This window comes from Eleginops maclovinus, chromosome 11, assembly GCF_036324505.1.
Source record: "Eleginops maclovinus isolate JMC-PN-2008 ecotype Puerto Natales chromosome 11, JC_Emac_rtc_rv5, whole genome shotgun sequence".
NCBI classification, from domain to species: Eukaryota; Metazoa; Chordata; class Actinopteri; order Perciformes; family Eleginopidae; genus Eleginops; species Eleginops maclovinus.
In genome coordinates this window covers 5,856,172-5,874,100 of record NC_086359.1, presented here as the reverse complement: position 1 = coordinate 5,874,100, position 17,929 = coordinate 5,856,172, and the positions used below count along the sequence as shown (strand labels likewise).

At 41.5% G+C, this 17,929-nt stretch overlaps 2 protein-coding genes across 2 annotated transcripts; one reads left to right on the top strand and one right to left on the bottom strand.

Moving 5' to 3' along the window:
• Window positions 1–3,338: 3,338 nt before the first annotated feature.
• On the top strand, window positions 3,339–9,069 carry cdc23 (CDC23 (cell division cycle 23, yeast, homolog)). Its single transcript, XM_063895434.1, has 16 exons — window positions 3,339–3,483; window positions 3,923–3,995; window positions 4,472–4,609; window positions 4,738–4,780; window positions 4,864–4,969; window positions 5,062–5,194; window positions 5,425–5,602; window positions 5,692–5,789; window positions 6,014–6,095; window positions 6,316–6,469; window positions 6,584–6,703; window positions 6,796–6,871; window positions 6,964–7,025; window positions 7,194–7,272; window positions 8,201–8,320; window positions 8,405–9,069. The coding sequence occupies exons 1-16, from the start codon at window positions 3,371–3,373 to the stop codon at window positions 8,555–8,557; spliced, it is 1,728 nt and encodes a 575-aa protein (XP_063751504.1). The 5' UTR covers window positions 3,339–3,370; the 3' UTR covers window positions 8,558–9,069.
• A 4-nt stretch (window positions 9,070–9,073) lies between these two features.
• On the bottom strand, window positions 9,074–17,864 carry kif20a (kinesin family member 20A). The gene is made up of 19 exons (XM_063895432.1): window positions 17,687–17,864; window positions 16,537–16,709; window positions 16,216–16,341; window positions 16,020–16,139; window positions 15,706–15,844; window positions 15,420–15,595; window positions 15,031–15,130; window positions 14,560–14,772; window positions 14,290–14,401; window positions 14,115–14,189; window positions 13,873–14,016; window positions 13,572–13,740; window positions 13,341–13,487; window positions 12,883–13,022; window positions 12,464–12,566; window positions 12,080–12,287; window positions 11,907–11,992; window positions 11,678–11,815; window positions 9,074–9,809 (listed from the first exon to the last, which is right to left on the bottom strand). The coding sequence occupies exons 2-19, from the start codon at window positions 16,702–16,704 to the stop codon at window positions 9,447–9,449; spliced, it is 2,727 nt and encodes a 908-aa protein (XP_063751502.1). The 5' UTR covers window positions 16,705–16,709; window positions 17,687–17,864; the 3' UTR covers window positions 9,074–9,446.
• Between the last annotated feature and the right edge of the window lie 65 nt (window positions 17,865–17,929).

The following is a 17,929-nucleotide window of genomic DNA, read 5'->3' as shown; positions in this document are numbered from 1 at the left end:
TATAAAGATCAAACTCAAATAGTTTTCAAGTCTTTCAGGCTCAATATAATAGATGAACGATTATTGATCCTGCATCACACATTTGAATTCCTCTTGTTTTTTCTCTATTGACGATAAAGACATCAACCTCCATGAAGCCTGTTATGAAAGAACCCTTTGTGCTTTTCATTCAGGTTTGACATGAGAAACGTCTTGTCCAAACAATAAAAGTACAAGCCTTCTCACGATCAAAGCCGTTAGCAGTTGTCATGTGGCTCTTGGTGGCAGCTCAATGTGTGACACCTGTTGGTCGGCTGCTTCAAGGGCGCATGCTATGCCCACAATTTCTCTCACTTACAGCTTTTGAGCTATGTGCATCAGCTGAAAACGTTAATGGTCTTTCTATGGAATGTCAGAATGTCTTCATTATTAAGTAAGATTGAAAGCTTTTAAGTGAACCTCACTCTATTTTCATTTGATGAAGGTCAAGGTACTAAACTGTACATTTTATTCAAGCAGAAAAGTGAGAATTTAAATATCATATGTTTTAAAAAATGTTGCTAGTTCTTCTACTCAGTGTGGTACAAATACCGGAGCCAGCTAGGCTGCTGATTTATACGAACAAGAACATGATGAGCCATGTCAGCTCGGCATAAGTGAAGCATGGCAGAGCACAGAGGCCAGCTATGGGGGCTGGGCAGGCAATCAAATAAGACCCATTATTGGCAAAAGAAAGTCATAATAATGCTGTTCTTTCAAAAGTCACAACCTAGAATTAGATATTGATTTAATAAGTTAACTGATGTTTCCATGAAGGCAAATACAGATGATACTGACATAGTACAAGTTGGGGTAAGCAGAGCATAAAATAGCCTTTCTAAAGACTTAAATAAAGATTGAACTGGTGATGTATAGTGCATTGCAAGCTAACATTATCAGCAATGTTTTGGTTAATTATACACATTGATAATGTTTAAAAGGGATTGTATGATTGAACCAGAGTGGTGTTTTCTGTTCTAAGAAATGCACTTTTTTGAAACACACTGATGAAATGCTACGGCAATGCTTTAGTCTTCTTTGTAACTTTTAATGCTTAAAATGTGGTGAATTGAAAAGTCAGTAGATCAAAGTCAGATCAGGCCCCTCCTGTCCTTCAAAGAGCCTTGCAGGAAGGTTTGTGGTCTAACTATATAACAGCACAAGATCACAGAGAGAGGTCTGAAAATAGACTACAGGTTAGGATTTGTATTACTGTAAATAGTAACACAGACAGTATAGGGTTCATCTGCAAGCATTGGAAAAGGGGAAGTTGTTATGTGTCTTGTGTGAATTTTAAAAAATACATAAAGCCTAGAGGTAAGTAAGCCCCAGATTATTGAAAATCAGGGTCCAGGGTCCAAATCTTCAGACTACTTAACGCTCACAAGTTGGTTCCACAGTATAATCATTTTATTGGATATGAACATCCTACTGCGTGGCTTTAACCTCAGTTCACATGAGTTATTTTAAGCCTGATCTTTTGGGTAAAACCACAGAAAGTCAGTGATAACCCTGCTCTGAAGGAGGGTTAAGCCCTGGGCTCAGGGTGAGGTTATCCTACACAATTGAAGTTTGAGTGTGAAATTACTTGAAACTCAAGGCTAACAGAACCTTAAGCCCTGAGCTAACACATGTCGAGGCCTTAGCTAAATATAGTGTGAAAAGTCCTTATGATGTCTTCATGCAGTATATGATTACTGATGAAGAAAACAAAGCAGTACTGATAATGGGAGACACCACAAATCTCCCCTCAGGCAAAGTTTGGAAACATCGCTGGTTATGGGATAAACGTTGGGTTATTTTGTTCCCACAAAAAACACATCGCATACTATAAGAACACACCAAAAAATGTATAGTCATTGTAGAAATGAATATGTATACTATGATATGCCATGAAAATAGAGAGGTCGCAGTTTAGCATTAAAAAAAAAAACATTCTTCAAACTGTAGTTGGTCATAAAACAGTCATGCAAAAAGTAATAATAGTATAATTTGCCATAAAATAATTAAGAAGTAAAAGTATATATGCCATAAAAATGTCATTAGGAAAAGTCTTGTTTTAAAAGGGTCATAAAAAGGTCATATTACAGTCTGCGATAAAATAATCATGAAACTAGTTATAGTATAATATCTCATAAACAATGGCATAAAAAGGCAATGGTGGTTATCAAAGCCTGACACTGTGGGTCTGCTCTCAAACAAAGCATGGAAAAATCCCCCCACCACATCCATAAAAAAGGACCCACTTCCTACTTCGGCTCTCAGGCTAATGTTGGCAAGGTGACATTTGAGAACCTTGGCATGCATTTAATTTTTGAGGTGACTCCAAAGAGAGATGTTCTGTACAGTACATGCATGCCATTAATAAGCACAACATAATAAATATTATGGAAATACAACTTTTGTTGTTTCTGTGTGTCATTGCTTATTAAAATGATTGCATTACTAGTTAGGAAGAAGTCCTTTACCTAAGTCAAATAAAAATATTCCATCAAAAGAAAATTTCCTGAAATCAAAATGTCATTTAAATGAGTTTATTAGTTTTATCAAAAAAAAAGTAGTGATTGTGTGAACAATTAAATGACTTCTTATTCACACTTCTCTTATTTATCATAGAATGTGTTATTATTCTGCTTTAACACTTGTGACTAAATGTTGGTTTGACAGTAGTTATTTAATTTGCCATAAAGTTTAGACAGTTTGTATACTAATAGATCTATGCTATAGGACTACATCAGGTCATGAGAACATGTGATATGATTTCTTTGTTAAATTAAGTATACTAAACAGTGCAGTATTTCCCTCTGAGAAGTAGAAGACAAGAAGTATATAGAAACAAAATAATAAACGGAAATACTAACAGTAAGTTAAGTTTATAGGTATTCAGAAGTGTTCAGTTCAGTACGTTGCACAAAGTATTGCACTAAAGAACTACTTGCACTACCGTCAAACTGTGTTGATTGTGTCTAACATATGTATATATTACTTAGTTTTTGTTTTGTATACCCCTTTTTACACACCCTTTTTTTTCTAAGCTCTTGTCTTTTTATGTTATATGTTCTTTTATATTTGCACTGTGGAACAGCCAGAAACGGTATTTCAATTGTCTGTATAACACATGTAGAAACTTTGACAATAAAGTGGACTTGGACTTTTGACTTTTTTTTCATTTATTTTGTGAGTGTACTTTCCAGAGGTTTGCTGATATCTGGGGTTTGTCGAAAAGGTGAATATCATGGTTTTAGTGTTTACTTTATTCTGGAAACACAGAGGAAGCAGAAATGATGTCACGCTGTCCGGGCGGGACTACCGCTTTGTAACTTCCACCAATAGCGTAGTTGCTTTGTAAAATATGAAAATGGCGGCTCTCTGTAGTGAGTATGGGGACCTGGTACAGATCAAGAAACAGCTAATGTCGGTGATATCGCTTTGCAAAGAAAGAGGACTCCTCCACAGCTCCAAGTGGTGAGACTCACTGTGTTCCAATGTCCCGTTAATGCCTGTCGTTCTGCTCTGTTACCTTGGTAACTAGGCGTTAACGTCCGTTAGTCTGCTAGCTACGTTAGCTCTCCTGTTGACAAGTCTCAAGAAAAAAATAAGATAAAGCCTACATGCATTAAATATACAACTATATCAATGTTACATTTCAATTAAGAGAGTCGTAACACATTCAAAACACATGTTATTTATGTATTAACGATACATGGTGTAATTCCTTTACCATTTCTTGGCTCCATTTGTAGTTGTTGATGATTGCTATCGATCAGCAAAATAAAAGTTACTGGACAAATATGCACACATAAATAAATAAACGTTATGGTGTGTTTTCTTGCTGTAAAAATGAATGTGGTTCAAATTAAGGAATGTATTGAATGACACCATGCTTCCTCTGTTTACATTTCAGGGCTTCTGAATTGGCCTCTGCTTTGGACCGTCTTCCCAAAGATGAATTACCTCCGTCCCCTCCTTTCACTGAGGTCTGTACTCTGCCAGGACAGAGGACTTTCTGGGTTAATTTAGTTTCACAATATTACATTCAACTACATACCACTGAGTTTCCAATTTATTCAAAAATCACATTTGACTTACTTTTAAGTAATGTTGGACAGAAGCTAGCTCAGGATCTGGCCAAAAAGACAATATTTTGTTAGTAGGATCCTCCATTGTTAATTTTGGTAAAGTGACACATGGAAGAAATAAACAATATGAGATACAAAGCTGCAGCTCTTTTGTAGTTGTAATTCATTGTGTCCTGTTCTCTTGAATGGAACCGTTGTACTGCCCCCTGGTGACAATATTTTCTATAAAGTAAACATGTGTAAATAGGTTCAGAAAGGTCCCTTAGAGTTACTACTTTATGAAGTGCTTTTGCGTTGTTCATTTATCTTTTTTAGTAAAAGAGTGACATTGATAAAGATCTTTTCTGATACATTTCCTTTTTCCCCACATACAGGAAGATGCACAGGACCTGGATGCACTTACGCTGGCCAAATCCTACTTTGACCTGAAAGAGTATGACCGTGCTGCTTACTTTCTGAAAGGCTGCTGCAGCCAGAAGGCTTATTTCCTCTATATGTATTCTCGCTATCTGGTAAGATTCTGTAGATATCTGGCATGCCCACTTTCTTCGAGCCTTGATTTTATTTCATGACTTGACTGCGTTCAAGTTGCTTGTAATGATTGTGGACCATTTTAAAAGTTCCCCTTTCATCTCTTCAGTCAGGTGAGAAAAAGAAGGACGATGAGACTGTGGACAGCCTGGGTAAGGATCCGTCTGTTTGGACATTTAAAGAGAACTTAAAGTGCTTTAGTTACTCTTTACCACTGAACTTCTTTGTGTTTTAGGTCCACTGGAGAAGGGTCAGGTGCGCAATGAGGCCCTGCGAGAGCTGAGGGTTGAGCTCAGTAAGAAACACAACGCAGGAGAGTTGGACGGGTTCACCCTGTACCTGTAAGAACCTTTCATGCATACTTTCCTCATAATAAGCAGAATAACAGAGTGGATAGCTCACATACTGTATATGTGTGATTGTGGGACCACAGGTATGGGGTGGTGCTGCGAAAGCTGGACCTGCTGAAGGAGGCGGTGGAGGTGTTTGTTGAGGCTATTCACGCGCTTCCTCTTCACTGGGGAGCCTGGCTGGAGCTCAGTAACCTCGTCACCAACATTGAAATGGTAACTGCAACACATATCGTAATTAGCCTTGTGTCATTAACCTTATGAGCCCAGGTCCACAGTTACCATATGAAACCAAAGTCAATGCTCACAACACAGACTCATGACTCTTAAACTGCCTTAAAACATGTAGAAAAAAACCGTCTGTCATTTTGAATCAATGCTAATAAACTTTTAAAAAAGGACTGAATTGATTAAATCTGCATTTGTCTCTTATATTTTCTCCACAGCTGAAGTCTCTGTCTCTGCCAGACTGTTGGATTAAAGACTTCTTCCTGGCGCACATGTACACAGAGCTGCAGATGATCAAAGAAGCGCTGCAGAAATACCAGAACCTCATCGAGGCCGGCTTTTCTAAGAGCACGTACATCATCTCACAGATTGCCGTCGCTTACCACAACATCAGAGGTTTATTTCTACCTTTTTAAATAAGAGGTTAGCCTGTCAGCAGGGTGTGATGGGGACAGGGTCAGCCTGACTGTCTCTGTGTGTTTCAGATATTGACCAAGCTTTGGCTCTCTTCAATGAGCTAAGGGAGCAGGATCCTTATCGCATCGACAACATGGACACATTCTCCAACCTGCTCTATGTCAAAGTGAGTTCACCACCTGTATTGTGATGCCTTATTGATTAGCATAACAAATATTTCACAGTGAGGTGAGAGGTCTAGTATCAGCTAGTGAGAATTTTACAATAAGATTTACTGGCAGAGGCATTTTCTATATTCCCTGGATATTTTTTTCATGTTTGCAGAGTAGGATCAAAGAGCCATTAATTATTCCAAAATCTAATTTAGTTTTTTTCGTGTCGCTTCCACAGAGCATGAAGCCAGAGTTGAGCTACCTGGCTCACAACCTGGTGGAGATCGATAAGTACCGGGTGGAGACGTGCTGTGTTATCGGTAAGTGGAGAGCCAATCTGATCACCACTAACGCCTCTGTTTAGTTCTTCGGCACCATTTCTTTCAGTGATAAAACCCTTAGTTGTTGAAAATGTAAAAAGCCTCTTGAATCAATAATTATTTGGCTGGTTAAATCTTCACTCCTTCAATCCTGGTGACATTTTTTAAAAGTCCTTTTAGAATTACGGTCTGTGTATTAAGTTATACGTCTCATCCACAGGTAACTATTATAGCTTACGCTCTCAGCATGAGAAGGCAGCTCTGTACTTCCAGCGGGCCCTCAAACTGAACCCTCGATGCCTCGGGGCCTGGACCCTCATGGGCCATGAGTACATGGAAATGAAAAACACTTCGGCTGCCATCCAGGCCTACAGGTCAGACTGAAGATGTAGTAGAGCATGAAGGCACTCAATTCGACAGAGATTTCGGTATCTTTATGTGTTTCGGGTTGTTTCTGTGTTTTAACTTGTGTTTTTTTTGTCTGTCAGGCATGCCATTGAAGTGAACAAGCGGGACTACCGTGCCTGGTATGGTCTGGGTCAGACGTACGAGATCCTCAAGATGCCTTTTTACTGTTTGTACTATTATCGAAAAGCTCACCAGCTCAGGTAAGGGTTTTGACATCACGCTTTATATAGGTTTAACTAAGAATGCTAAAAGTGTAAGGAAATGCTCTGACACCAGTTGCTTGCTCTGATAGGCCCAACGACTCGCGTATGTTGGTCGCACTGGGGGAAAGCTACGAAAAACTGTCGCAGCATTCGGAAGCCAAGAAGGTACGTATGTTACAACAGTCAGAAAATCCTGAGTTGTAATGAAATCGCTAAAGCTTTCTGGCTTGTTTTTGATGTTTTTGTATTTTGTCTAGTGCTACTGGAGGGCCTACTCAGTTGGAGATGTAGAGAAAATGGCTCTACTCAAGTTGGCAAAGTAAGTGTGTAGCCTGAGGATATACAACTGAAGAATCATCCTCTGGACTAAAAACAGTAGTTTACGTCACAAAATACCGATCTGATCTACAGCACTTTTTTTTCCTCATAATGAATATATCGCCTATAAACACGAGTTAAATGGGATTTCTACATTTCCTTTTCTCAGGCTCCATGAACAGCTGAATGAGTCTGATGATGCCGCACAGTGTTACATGCTTTACATCCAAGACATTTTCTCCTGTGGGGTAAGCATTTTTAAAATATCTGAATACAGTGGTTCTCAACTGGTGGGTCGTGGACCCATTTTGAGTGGGTCGCAGATACGCAAGTGAGAAAAAAAATATCACGGGAATCACTTTTATTTTTGAAGGCTGGAATTTCTAATGCTGCTCGTGCAGTAGCTGTTTGACTGGAAATGTCAGGGGAGCAGAAACGGTTTTGAAAACTGCTGTCACGTAGTGGTCATATTCTCAATAAAACATCTTTGCTGATGCTTCTCGAGTCTTCTGGCCAATCAGAATCAAGCTTACGGCATGTTGCTGCAAGTCCCCACGGAGAATAACTTTGCGGTAGAACTAGTCTTTATACATCCATGTAATTTACCGGTTTTTTTTTTATAATAACGAAAATATGTGTAGGCTTTAATTTTGACCCACAGAACAGTGGGGGCCATCTACCGTTATCCACAATTGAAAGTAATTCACAGCTTCTCCTCTTTCCTCTTCTCTCTGTGAGGAGCAGCAGCTTCAGCTGTCAGAACAAAGCAACAAAAGATAAATGGCATTAAACATGATTAAATATGCTGGGTAATAATAGATGGATTTATGTTCTTCTCAGAGTGTACCAGAATGCGTAGTTTACATGTTAGTATTTCAAAAAATCTCGGGGGTTGGGTTTTCAACTTTTCACATTTTCAACGTGTAATGACTTTCCAGGATTGGCTCCAAGTCTTTCTTTTTATTTAAAGCAAAAATGTGCCATTTTTATTTCATAAAGTTCAATTCTGATTCTCCTAAACATGATGACCATCACCAGTTTATACTTTTTATTAAAGTATACTTTAGTTCTGCGAAGGGAGTAACAGAACTGCAGTAATAAATAAGGTTTGAACTTTAACCCCATCCAAGACCTTCAGGGATTTGTATCCATTCTAATAAAATCCTGTCATCACAGGAACAACTGGAGCATGCTGAGGTGAGCACAGCCCTGCGGTACCTGGGTCAGTACTATTTCAAGAACAAGCTCTATGACGAGGCGTCCCTCTGCGCTCAGCGCTGCTGCGACTACAATGATGTGAGTGTGCCTGCACAGAGCGAGCAGTGTTGCTGTGCTGGACTGTATGTCGTATAAACACTAACTGTGGTGCTCTGCTCGTAGGCTCGCGAAGAAGGGAAGGCTCTGCTGAGGCAGATTTCACAGGTCAGAGATCAGATCGAGACGCCATCAGCGGATCTGTTTGCTCCGCTCTCAAACAACAACACTCCCGTCAGGAGGGTGTCTCCTCTGAACCTCATCTCCTTCACACCCTGAAACCCCCCCTATATTCACTGGCTTCCAAATGGACAATTTGTATTTCCACCTGCTTTGGGGTTTTACGTTACCAAAAGACATTGTTGGAAGGATTATCTTGTTAACGCATAGATTTGTTTATGACATTAAAATATTGTTTGTACCTTTTGCGATCCTGATCATTTTGTTCAGGGTAACCAGTGCTGTGTGTCAAATGTAAAAACAAAGCTCTTAAAATAAATGCAGTGTACTTTCAACCTGGTACATACCTCAGTGGACACACAAGGGTTTTCTTTAAATAGATGTTTACACACAATGCCCTTCTATAACTCAAGGCTATTCCAACTGTAAAAAAGAAGCACAGATAAGACCCCTCATTTTAGAGAAGGGTCACCTTGAACTACTTACATACACACACACGTACGTAGAACGGATACAGCACACAAACATGTCTTGTTGTGACTTGCAGTCATGCCCATCAACAATGCTGTATATATGTAAATAGTACAAATAAAGCACACATGCTTGGACTTTTTTTTTGTAATTTTTATTTCAGTTTGTGCACTACACACTTCTGAAATAGCTCAGACTTCTCAAAAGTATTTTTATGGTAGAATCACAGAAAAATTCTCGCGGCAGAAAAACCTGAATACACACACACATGCACTATTATCATACAGACCATAACCATCAGCCACTGAGCGGTGGCACTGCTTACAATCACCTCAAACTCCTTAGTAGTGTACTGCTACTCTATTTGAAGAATAACGCATGTACATAAAGACTGTATTTGGCATAAAAACAGTGAATTAACAACACTGCAAAAAGTGAATATATACAAATACTATAAAAGGTGGAAGCAGTTAAATCTTTTTTTGCATAATATCAAAGATGACAGGCTGCAAGAATCTCAGTAGTTTCCCCTGAGGCTGCGAGGGGTGGGGGTCGGGGTGCGAGTGGGGGACTGCTGACGGGACCGCAAGATCCTAGAGTAAGGGGTGACGTTTGCGTCTTCTACAGGACGAGCGCTGTAGTTACGCGTTGGGGTGCGCGTCGGGAAAATGGACTGGAAAAAGGGACGCTTCTGTGGGGGCCGGTTCTCAGTGTCAATAGGGGCAGGGGCCCAACAGCCCCTTTTCTTGCAGGATCCTGGTGTGGTGGAGGCAGCAGAAACAGGGGTGGGCAGCTGCACCTGGGCAAGGGTCTCTGCTTTCCGCCTCAGATCAGCCTTTACAAGCATCAGGCCGTTCTGGAGGTCTAATAGGGTCTGGTCCTAAGAAGAAGACAAGACCACAGAGGGGGGGAAAGTGAGGGTGAGGGATGAGGTGGGAGGTGAAGGGAGAAAAAGTGAGCCAAAACCAAACTCTGGAACATGCTTTTGCACTAATCACCTGCTGCAGAGGTTAGAAACCTAGATTTAGTTTAAGAGCTAGCTGTGCAGCAGGATTGTTAGAGAAGAGAGCAGAGGGAGAGAAAAATAACGGTTTTTGAAATTCAGAAATACAATTAAAAACAGATCCAGCTTTAGGATGCAAATCATCACTGCTTTCTTTTAAGAGCTTCGATAATCAGCCTAAAGTGAGAAGAGATACAAAAGTGAGTACAGCCCTCACATTTTTGTAAATATTGTACTATATCTTTTCATGGGACAACACTGAAGATATGACACTTTGATACAATGTGAACTAGTCAGTTTACAGCTTGTATAACAGTGTACATTTGCTGTGCCCTCAAAATCACTCAACACAGCCATTAATATCTAAACCGCTGGCAACAAAGGTACACCCCTAAGTGAAAATGGTCAAATTGTGCCCAATTAGCCATTTTCCCTCCCCGGTGTCATGTGACTCGTTAGTGTAACGAGGTCTCAGGTGTGAAGGGGGAGTAGGTGTGTTCAATTTGGTGTTATCGCTCTCACACTCTCTCATACTGGTCACTGGAAGTTCAACATGGCACCTCATGGCAAAGAACTCTCTGAGGATCTGAAAAAAAGAACTGTTGCTCTACATAAAGATGGCCTAGGCTATAAGAAGAGAGAACACCCTGAAACTGAGCTGCAGCACGGGGGCCAAGACAATACAGCGGTCCTGGAAAGGAGCCTCTTCTAAAGATGATGCACAAGAAAGCACCCAAACAGTTTGCTGAAGACAAGCAGACTAAGGACATGGATTGCTGTCTGTCTGATGAGACCAAGTCTCGCCTACAGTCAAGCATGGTGGTGAGAGTGTCCTGGTTTGAGGCTGCATGAGTGCTGCCGGCTGTGGGGAGCTACAGTTCCTTGAGGGAACCATGAATGCCAACACGTACTGTGACATACTGAAGCAGAGCATGATCCCCTCCCTTCGGAAAATGGGCCGCAGGGCAGTATTCCGACATGATAACAACCCCAAACACACCTCCAAGATGACCTCTGCCCTGCTAAAGAAACTGAGGGTAAAGGTGATGGACTTGCCAAGCATGTCTCCAGACCTAAACCCTATTGAGCATCTGTGGGGCATCCTCAAACGGAAGGAGGAGGAGAGCAAGGTCTCTAACATCCACCAGCTCTGTGATGTCGTCATGGAGGAGTGGAAGAGGATTCCAGTGGCAACCTGTGAAGCTGTAATGAACTCTATGCCCAAGAGAGTTAAGGCAGTTCTGGAAAATAATGGTGGCCACACAAAATATTGACACTTTGGGATGTACTCATTTTGTTGCCAGCGGTTTAGACATTAAAGGCTGTGTGTTGAGTTATTTTGAGGGCACAGAAAATGTACACTGTTATACAAGCTGTACACTGACTACTTTACATTGTATCAAAGTGTCATATCTTCAGTGTTGTCCATGAAAAGATATAGTACAATATTTACAAAAATGTAAGGGCTGTCCTCACTTTACTGTACAATAACTGTCAGACTCTGCACTAACTAAAAATCTACATACAGGGAAAACATTACATTGGTTTAAGTGTTATAAAACTAAAGCCCTTTTTTCTGAATTTATTTAATTAAAACAAAACAATTTGATTAATTCCTTAAGGTTGGGAGTAACACAATTTGAAGCGTATACAGAAGGCCACACTCCATTTTAAATGATGAACATGAGAGTGAATCAAATAAAATGATTTAAATGACATCATACTAAACATATCTGTGCTTGTACCTGTTTGGCCAGAGTCTCGTCGGCAGCGGCCAGCGCCTGCCGCAGCCTCTCCCCCCCCGTGTTGCGGCAGCAGGCTCGTTCACCAGACTGCAGGTCGGTCCCGAGTCTCTGCAGATCCAGGCGCAGCTGCCGCAGGTTCTGTGAGGAAAAACAGTTTTGTCTTTGAGGGTGAAGAGACTCGCATGCAGCAAAATAAATAACGCATTTCATTTTAAAGGAGTTAACTAACCCTCTGCCCATCTTCCAGCTTGCGGTCAGCGCTGAGGGTCCCCATTGAGACGGGGACTTCCAGCTGCGTCTTCAGCTTTGTGAGCTCTGCACAGGCGGGCAGAACGAGAGAGTTGAACACCACACAGTCCCAAACACTAACAGCAGCACACCACAGGGCAGTCTTTCACTCACCTTGTGTTTTGGCGAGCAGCTCAGCGCGACACTGGTCGAGCTCAACTTGCAGCCGACCAGTTTCCGTTTCTCTGATGCGCAGAGAACGCCGAGGTAGGCCATCGCCGCCACCGATTGAGTCCAAATGAGGCAGCGGCGGGGGGTGGGCTTCACCTGCCTTGCTTTTTTCCAGAGCAGTAGACAAAGCTTCGATCTCCTGATCACGCTCCTAAATCCAATGACAGGGAAATATTTTACAGAGGAAAGCAACATGATAGACAATACATTGTGGATACTAAATGCATTCAGGGAAGATTTACAGATCATGTGTGTATTGAAACCATGCTACAGGGACAGACACTGCCTGAAGTAATGCAAACTTGAGACGGAGGATTTAGCTCTCACCTGCATCTCCTCGCTGTAGAATAGCTTCAGATGTTTTTGCAAGTTGGATATCTTGTCTTCGCATCTCTCTTCGATTAGAGTCGTTTCTGCCTCCAAGGTCTCGCTGTAGGGCAAGAAATCCCAACTTATTGTCTACCATGATTAAACTCCCATGCTTTTTAATATTTCAGCAAAATGCATTAGATCCTATTAAATTATACATTCCTCCAACACCTAATGGATATACAATATCCTACTTTATAGTACTGCTTAGATCTGCGTTTATTTCATTTTGTATGTATATTTTATACAATTGTTTTTATTGAGCTGCTGCAATGTCAATAAAGTACTTATCTATCTATCACTAATCACATGTCCTAAATACAACAGGGTTAGTATTAAAAAAGTCTCTAAAAAAAACACAGAAGGCAGACACATACCTGAAGTCATCTTGCATCCTAGAGATGACCTCCATCATCTCAGAGACCACCTGCCCTCTCACATTTGCCTCAAGAGCCTCTTTCTCTTCCCGCTGGCGCTGCACCTCCCTCTTCAGGACGTCAATGGCGTGCAGCAAGGACTTAATAAAGCACAGTCAGCTGTTAGAAACGCTGTTGTGGAGACTTTTTAAATGCTGGTTTAAAAAGGTTTCAGATGATCTCAAAGCATTCTTCTCTCTTTTTGCACTATTTTATTTATCTTATTTGCACCATGTATGTTGAGTTGTTGGAGGAGCACGCGACATAAGATTTTCATTGCCAACATATACGTTGTATATGCTGTGCATATGACCAATAAAGCCTTGAAACCTTGAAATCATCTAGGTGTTCATCTCAATATGCAAAAAGTGTTGGTTATAGAGGTTTTAGATGTCAGAAATGAGTGCGTAGGCTATTACCTCGGTATTGAACATGGTGATATCTCCATCTTCAACAACGCTATCCTCGTCCTCCATCACCGTGCTCTCGTTTCCATGTGCATCTGGCTCACGCAGTAAGGACAGGATGTAGGCCACTCTGGTCTTTGTGGACGGCCCATGCACCAGCTGAAATGATATGATGTTTTGTTTCATCTTATTGTGACATGCAAGACTAAATGGGTCTCTAAAATTCACAGTAATGTTTTTTACTTGAGTGGCTAGAGCGGAGAATTTGAGGGCCTGGAGGGTCTCGTCATAGATGGAGGCACAGGGGTTGATGTTGACCACCATACTGGAGGTTCCTCGGCCGCAGAAGAAACCCTGCAGGACCCGGGTCAGTTTACTGTCCCTGAAGGGCACCAGTTGAGCGGGTCGCGATCTGTGGATACGCAGGTACGTTTTTAAATAAAGCTCTTTCTCAAACAGCTTATTTCAAAACCTTATGATGAGAAAACTTCAATACAGTTTTTGGTTTTTTGACTTTCTTTCCGAGATAAGGTTAACCACTTACTTGATGTTCTGGTTGTGCCTCAGAGCAGCAATGCAGCGTCCCAGTGTTAGGAGGGAGGTGTTGATGTTGCTGGCCTCCTTCATCCTCTCGCCGTTTCGCTGCTCTTTACAGCGCTCTGACCCAGCCAGATCACACACAGTCAGTCTGAAACGGAGACAAAGCAAGACCGTGTTATTGCATTTCCGAAACAATAATAACAAAATCAACCAAAGCTGAAACTAAGAGGGAGCATCTAAACTTACTCGCTGATGTGCATGGACTTGGCTGAATCTGCTTCTGGGTTGACGTGCAGGACTCGGATGGAGAAGATGCTGTGGCTGCGTGATCAATGTGTTATTATGAAGCGTGTAAAAGTGTGACTCAAACACGCACGTCAAATTTAAGCAAAAATGATGCAAACGTTTGATCTGCCCCTACCTACGACTGGAGTTTTGGTTGAGGTGAGTGCTGGCGAAGCTCTGGTTACGGCGTCCAGCCTTCAGAATCCTCCAAGCTTCCTCAGCGCTGCGGACCTGGACCCAGGCGAGGTCTGATACAACAAGAAGAAGCAAACCACCATAATGCAACAGCAGAAGCAGCAGCACTGTCAACATGTTTTAAGTGCTTGTGTAGACATCTCAGAGTATCCATGAAAGCAAGCACACATACAGAGTAGCAAAGAGTTTCACGTCCTATTAACAGCGTTACCTTTCACATAGGGGTTGCCCTGCTTGTCCTCACTAAGCCGCAGAGTGACTCTTTTCCTGGGCTGCAGGGAGGGCGAGGCATCGAGTAAATCATACAGGAACTCATTGTAGATCTCGAAGAAGGACACCCAGATAGAAAACTGCACCCCCTTCTCCAGATCATCTCCTCCGCTGAGTGAAAGGCTGTCAGGCTCCAGACACACACTGTCAGTGTCTGCAGAGAGAGACAGGATTATCAATAAATGGCTTTTACAATGGCAGTTATGATTTCAATATCAATGAGAGTCAGGGTTTAAATTAGTGATGATCACCTTAACTGGATGCATGCTACAATGTAATGTTGTATGCAGTTGTAAAATAGTAAATGTGTGGATTTTTTAGGATGGTCTAATAAGCTCTGATGTGCTTTTTCCAAATGTTTCCAGTCAAAGTATATGGACTAGAATTTGCTCTGAAGCATATTTCGCCTAACCTTCAAGCTGAGTGGCGATGTTACTTGTAGAGGACAGTCCTCCAATGCCGCTGTCCCAGACTGTAGTGTTTCCACCTCGACGACAAGGCAGGTGATCATCCTGTCGCAAACAAGAGAGGGACTTCAGCTCAAGATTCAAATTCGTTATTGTCACATGCACAGATGCTACTGTGTAGATATGGCAATGAGAATCTTAAGTCCTCCAGCTCAATGTGCAACAACACATTATTACTAGCGGTGGGGTCACTCACAACAGCCAGAATAATCTGTTTTTTAAGTTAATGATCAATACCGCTAATAATAAATTAATAACATTTCTTCCACTTGCACAAAACTTCTTTGGTTGTCGGGCACAGACTAACATTTTGAAATTCTTATACTCCGTTTACCTCTTTGAGCAGAGAGTTTCTGCGGAGTTCCTCCATCCTGATCTCTCCAGAGTTCAGCTGCCTCACATCCTGATACATGATAGGCTTCATGTCCATGGCACCGTACAGACGGCCCTGCAGTTTGCTGAACAGGGACGATAAAGCCCGTGGCAGGAGGCCCGCCTCTTGACCGCTGCCTGCAACAAAGTTAGAGACTTAAATGACCAGAAAAGTGTTGAATTATACATCAGCAACATCACAATCAAACCTTGGCTTCATAAAGATGTGTTTAAGAAAGAAATCTTACCTTGAATGGTGTACGTTTTTCCAGAATTGGTGACACCATAAGTGTAGAGGAGTCGGTTTTCGCCATGAAGCACGTCTTTCACCATCTTCTTCATCGAGCACTCGTAAAACTGTTGCTGTGTGGTCTCCGGCCCCAAAATCTATAAAAGATGGGTGATAGGAAAACCTCAGTCTTTTTGTTCCGGATCCCTCTTTTGCTGGCAATGGTTGCTCAGGATGTGCACTCATTAGCCCATATGACTCACCAAAAAAATGATAGGCTTTGTGATAAACAACCTGTTTATTTGACACTTTGCACAGGTATAACCCCCCTACCTTTGAGAAATTGAACTTGTGTATGCTCTGGGTGATGCCCCTCTCTGCAGCCCTCATGTTGTGAGATTCTTTGGGAGCTTTAAGCAGCACATTCTCTTCATCTTGGACAGCCACACAACCCTAAAAGAAGAGCAAAGCATGAGCACAGGAGTAGTAAAATAAAAATAAATGTGAATATCTACCCACACAATCATACCTGTTCTTCTCCCCGTTCCCTCTCCGCCTTAGTAAGTGGCCGGATACGGAGAAAAACCTGAACCCTCTCTGCGTTAACGCCATCAGAGCCGCCTTGTCTCGCCGCGGCAGGTTTTACTGCTAGTTTCTAGAGACAAAAATCAAAAACATCTGTAATGTTTTACTGCAGACGTAGAACAATTTTAATCATTAAGGAAAGACAATTCAATACAAATGAGTGGCTTTGCAAATGTTTTCTTACACATTGGTGAAAAATGCTGTAGGTTAACTTCCTTTACTTACATTAAAACAACAAAGATATTAAACTCCTACCAACTCTCACCTGTTCTATGATGGATGGCCGGGGGTCCAGGCCGGGGGAAATGACAGATATCTCAGGTAGACGTGGCCTGGATAGTCCTCCATGCTCTGCTGCGGTAGACTCGAACACAGCCATGTCCTCGTCCTCATCGGAGGGGAATCCACACGGGGAGGACAAAGTGTGCGCCATGGTACCTGTTACAAAAGGATCAATCTTAATGAGTATGTGGTTATTCTAAGTATGAAGTAATCAAACCTGGCTGTGTACCAGAAGCTCATGTTAAAGCCACTTTTCAGTGTCCTTTTGCATATATTATTGGGATATATCAGGATACAATGTAAAGAGACAAATGACAAACTGATTTTAGAGCTCAATAACAACTTTCATAACTATTCTCACACAAATGTGAATTCCATCCAAAAATTAGCTTATAATTAGTCCATCAAAGAAGAATAAGCAGAAACTCCCTGAGAGATGAGAGAATGGGTGTGTCATGTCAAGGTGATTAAAACACAAAGAAACTGCTTCAAGCCTACTTTCCCCTTCAATAGTCCAATTTGGAGTAGTCAGACAGGAAAATTATGTCATGCTATTGCCTGTCCAGACAGGTATTGATGCAAAACAGAGACTGTATTTGTGCAAAAAGAATGACATCATTACAATCATTTCTTAACGGTTTTGACTTCACTGAGCTCCTCTGCTGTTTAACCAGGACTTCTTATAGCGAAAGCATACATTAGGCGACCATTTTTAAACTAAACAAGACGTTAAAATAATGGCAATGATAGTTTTTACAAATTATGTAAGACATGGCAACTTCTAAGTATAAAAATAAGCATTAAAACTAGGCTTTAGGCTCACTTTCCCCCAACGAAAACAATATGCTAAATATAGATAACTTCCTTATTCGGACAGTTGGTTTGAGTAAACATGTTTCAGGTGTTTGGATGACTATAAAGACAGCTCGGTTAACGTTTGTTATCACCGCTGTATCGAGTAAACTAACAGGGGTAAAACACTTTTATTAATCCCCGTGAGGAAGTTCGAGAATTCTGCAAGGCACTGTTCCCTACACTGCTCCCCGCATAATGGCAGCCCACTGCTCCTAACACTAGGATGGGTCAAATGCAGAGACCGTTGTTAGTAGCACCACGGGATTCGATTCACTTACCTCGAAAGTGCGATGAGCGCCTGGATTCCTTAAGTAGATATTCTGAGTATATCAACACAACTCAAGTACTAGGGGGAAAAGCGGAGATCCTGTGTTTGATGGGTATCAAAGTTCCTTAAAACTAACACTACAACATTGCTTCTTCCCTATCTGAGAGCACTCTGAAGCTCAGCTGAGTTATATTACCCGGCTACGTTTGGTTTTTGAACAATGCACTTCCCCCTCAGAGCGTGTCACCGATTG

Excerpts from the sequence above, each read along its gene's own strand:
- cdc23 (XM_063895434.1), top strand. The coding sequence starts at position 3,371 with ATGAAAATGGCGGCTCTCTGTAGTGAGTATGGGGACCTGGTACAGATC. Across the intron at positions 4,781-4,863 it reads TGAGACTGTGGACAGCCTGG|GTCCACTGGAGAAGGGTCAG; the intron begins GTAAGGATCCGT and ends TTTGTGTTTTAG. Across the intron at positions 5,790-6,013 it reads CCAACCTGCTCTATGTCAAA|AGCATGAAGCCAGAGTTGAG; the intron begins GTGAGTTCACCA and ends TCGCTTCCACAG.
- kif20a (XM_063895432.1), bottom strand. The coding sequence starts at position 16,704 with ATGGCGCACACTTTGTCCTCCCCGTGTGGATTCCCCTCCGATGAGGAC. Across the intron at positions 14,402-14,559 it reads GGGCAACCCCTATGTGAAAG|ACCTCGCCTGGGTCCAGGTC; the intron begins GTAACGCTGTTA and ends TTGTTGTATCAG. Across the intron at positions 11,993-12,079 it reads GCTGCTCGCCAAAACACAAG|AGCTCACAAAGCTGAAGACG; the intron begins GTGAGTGAAAGA and ends CCGCCTGTGCAG.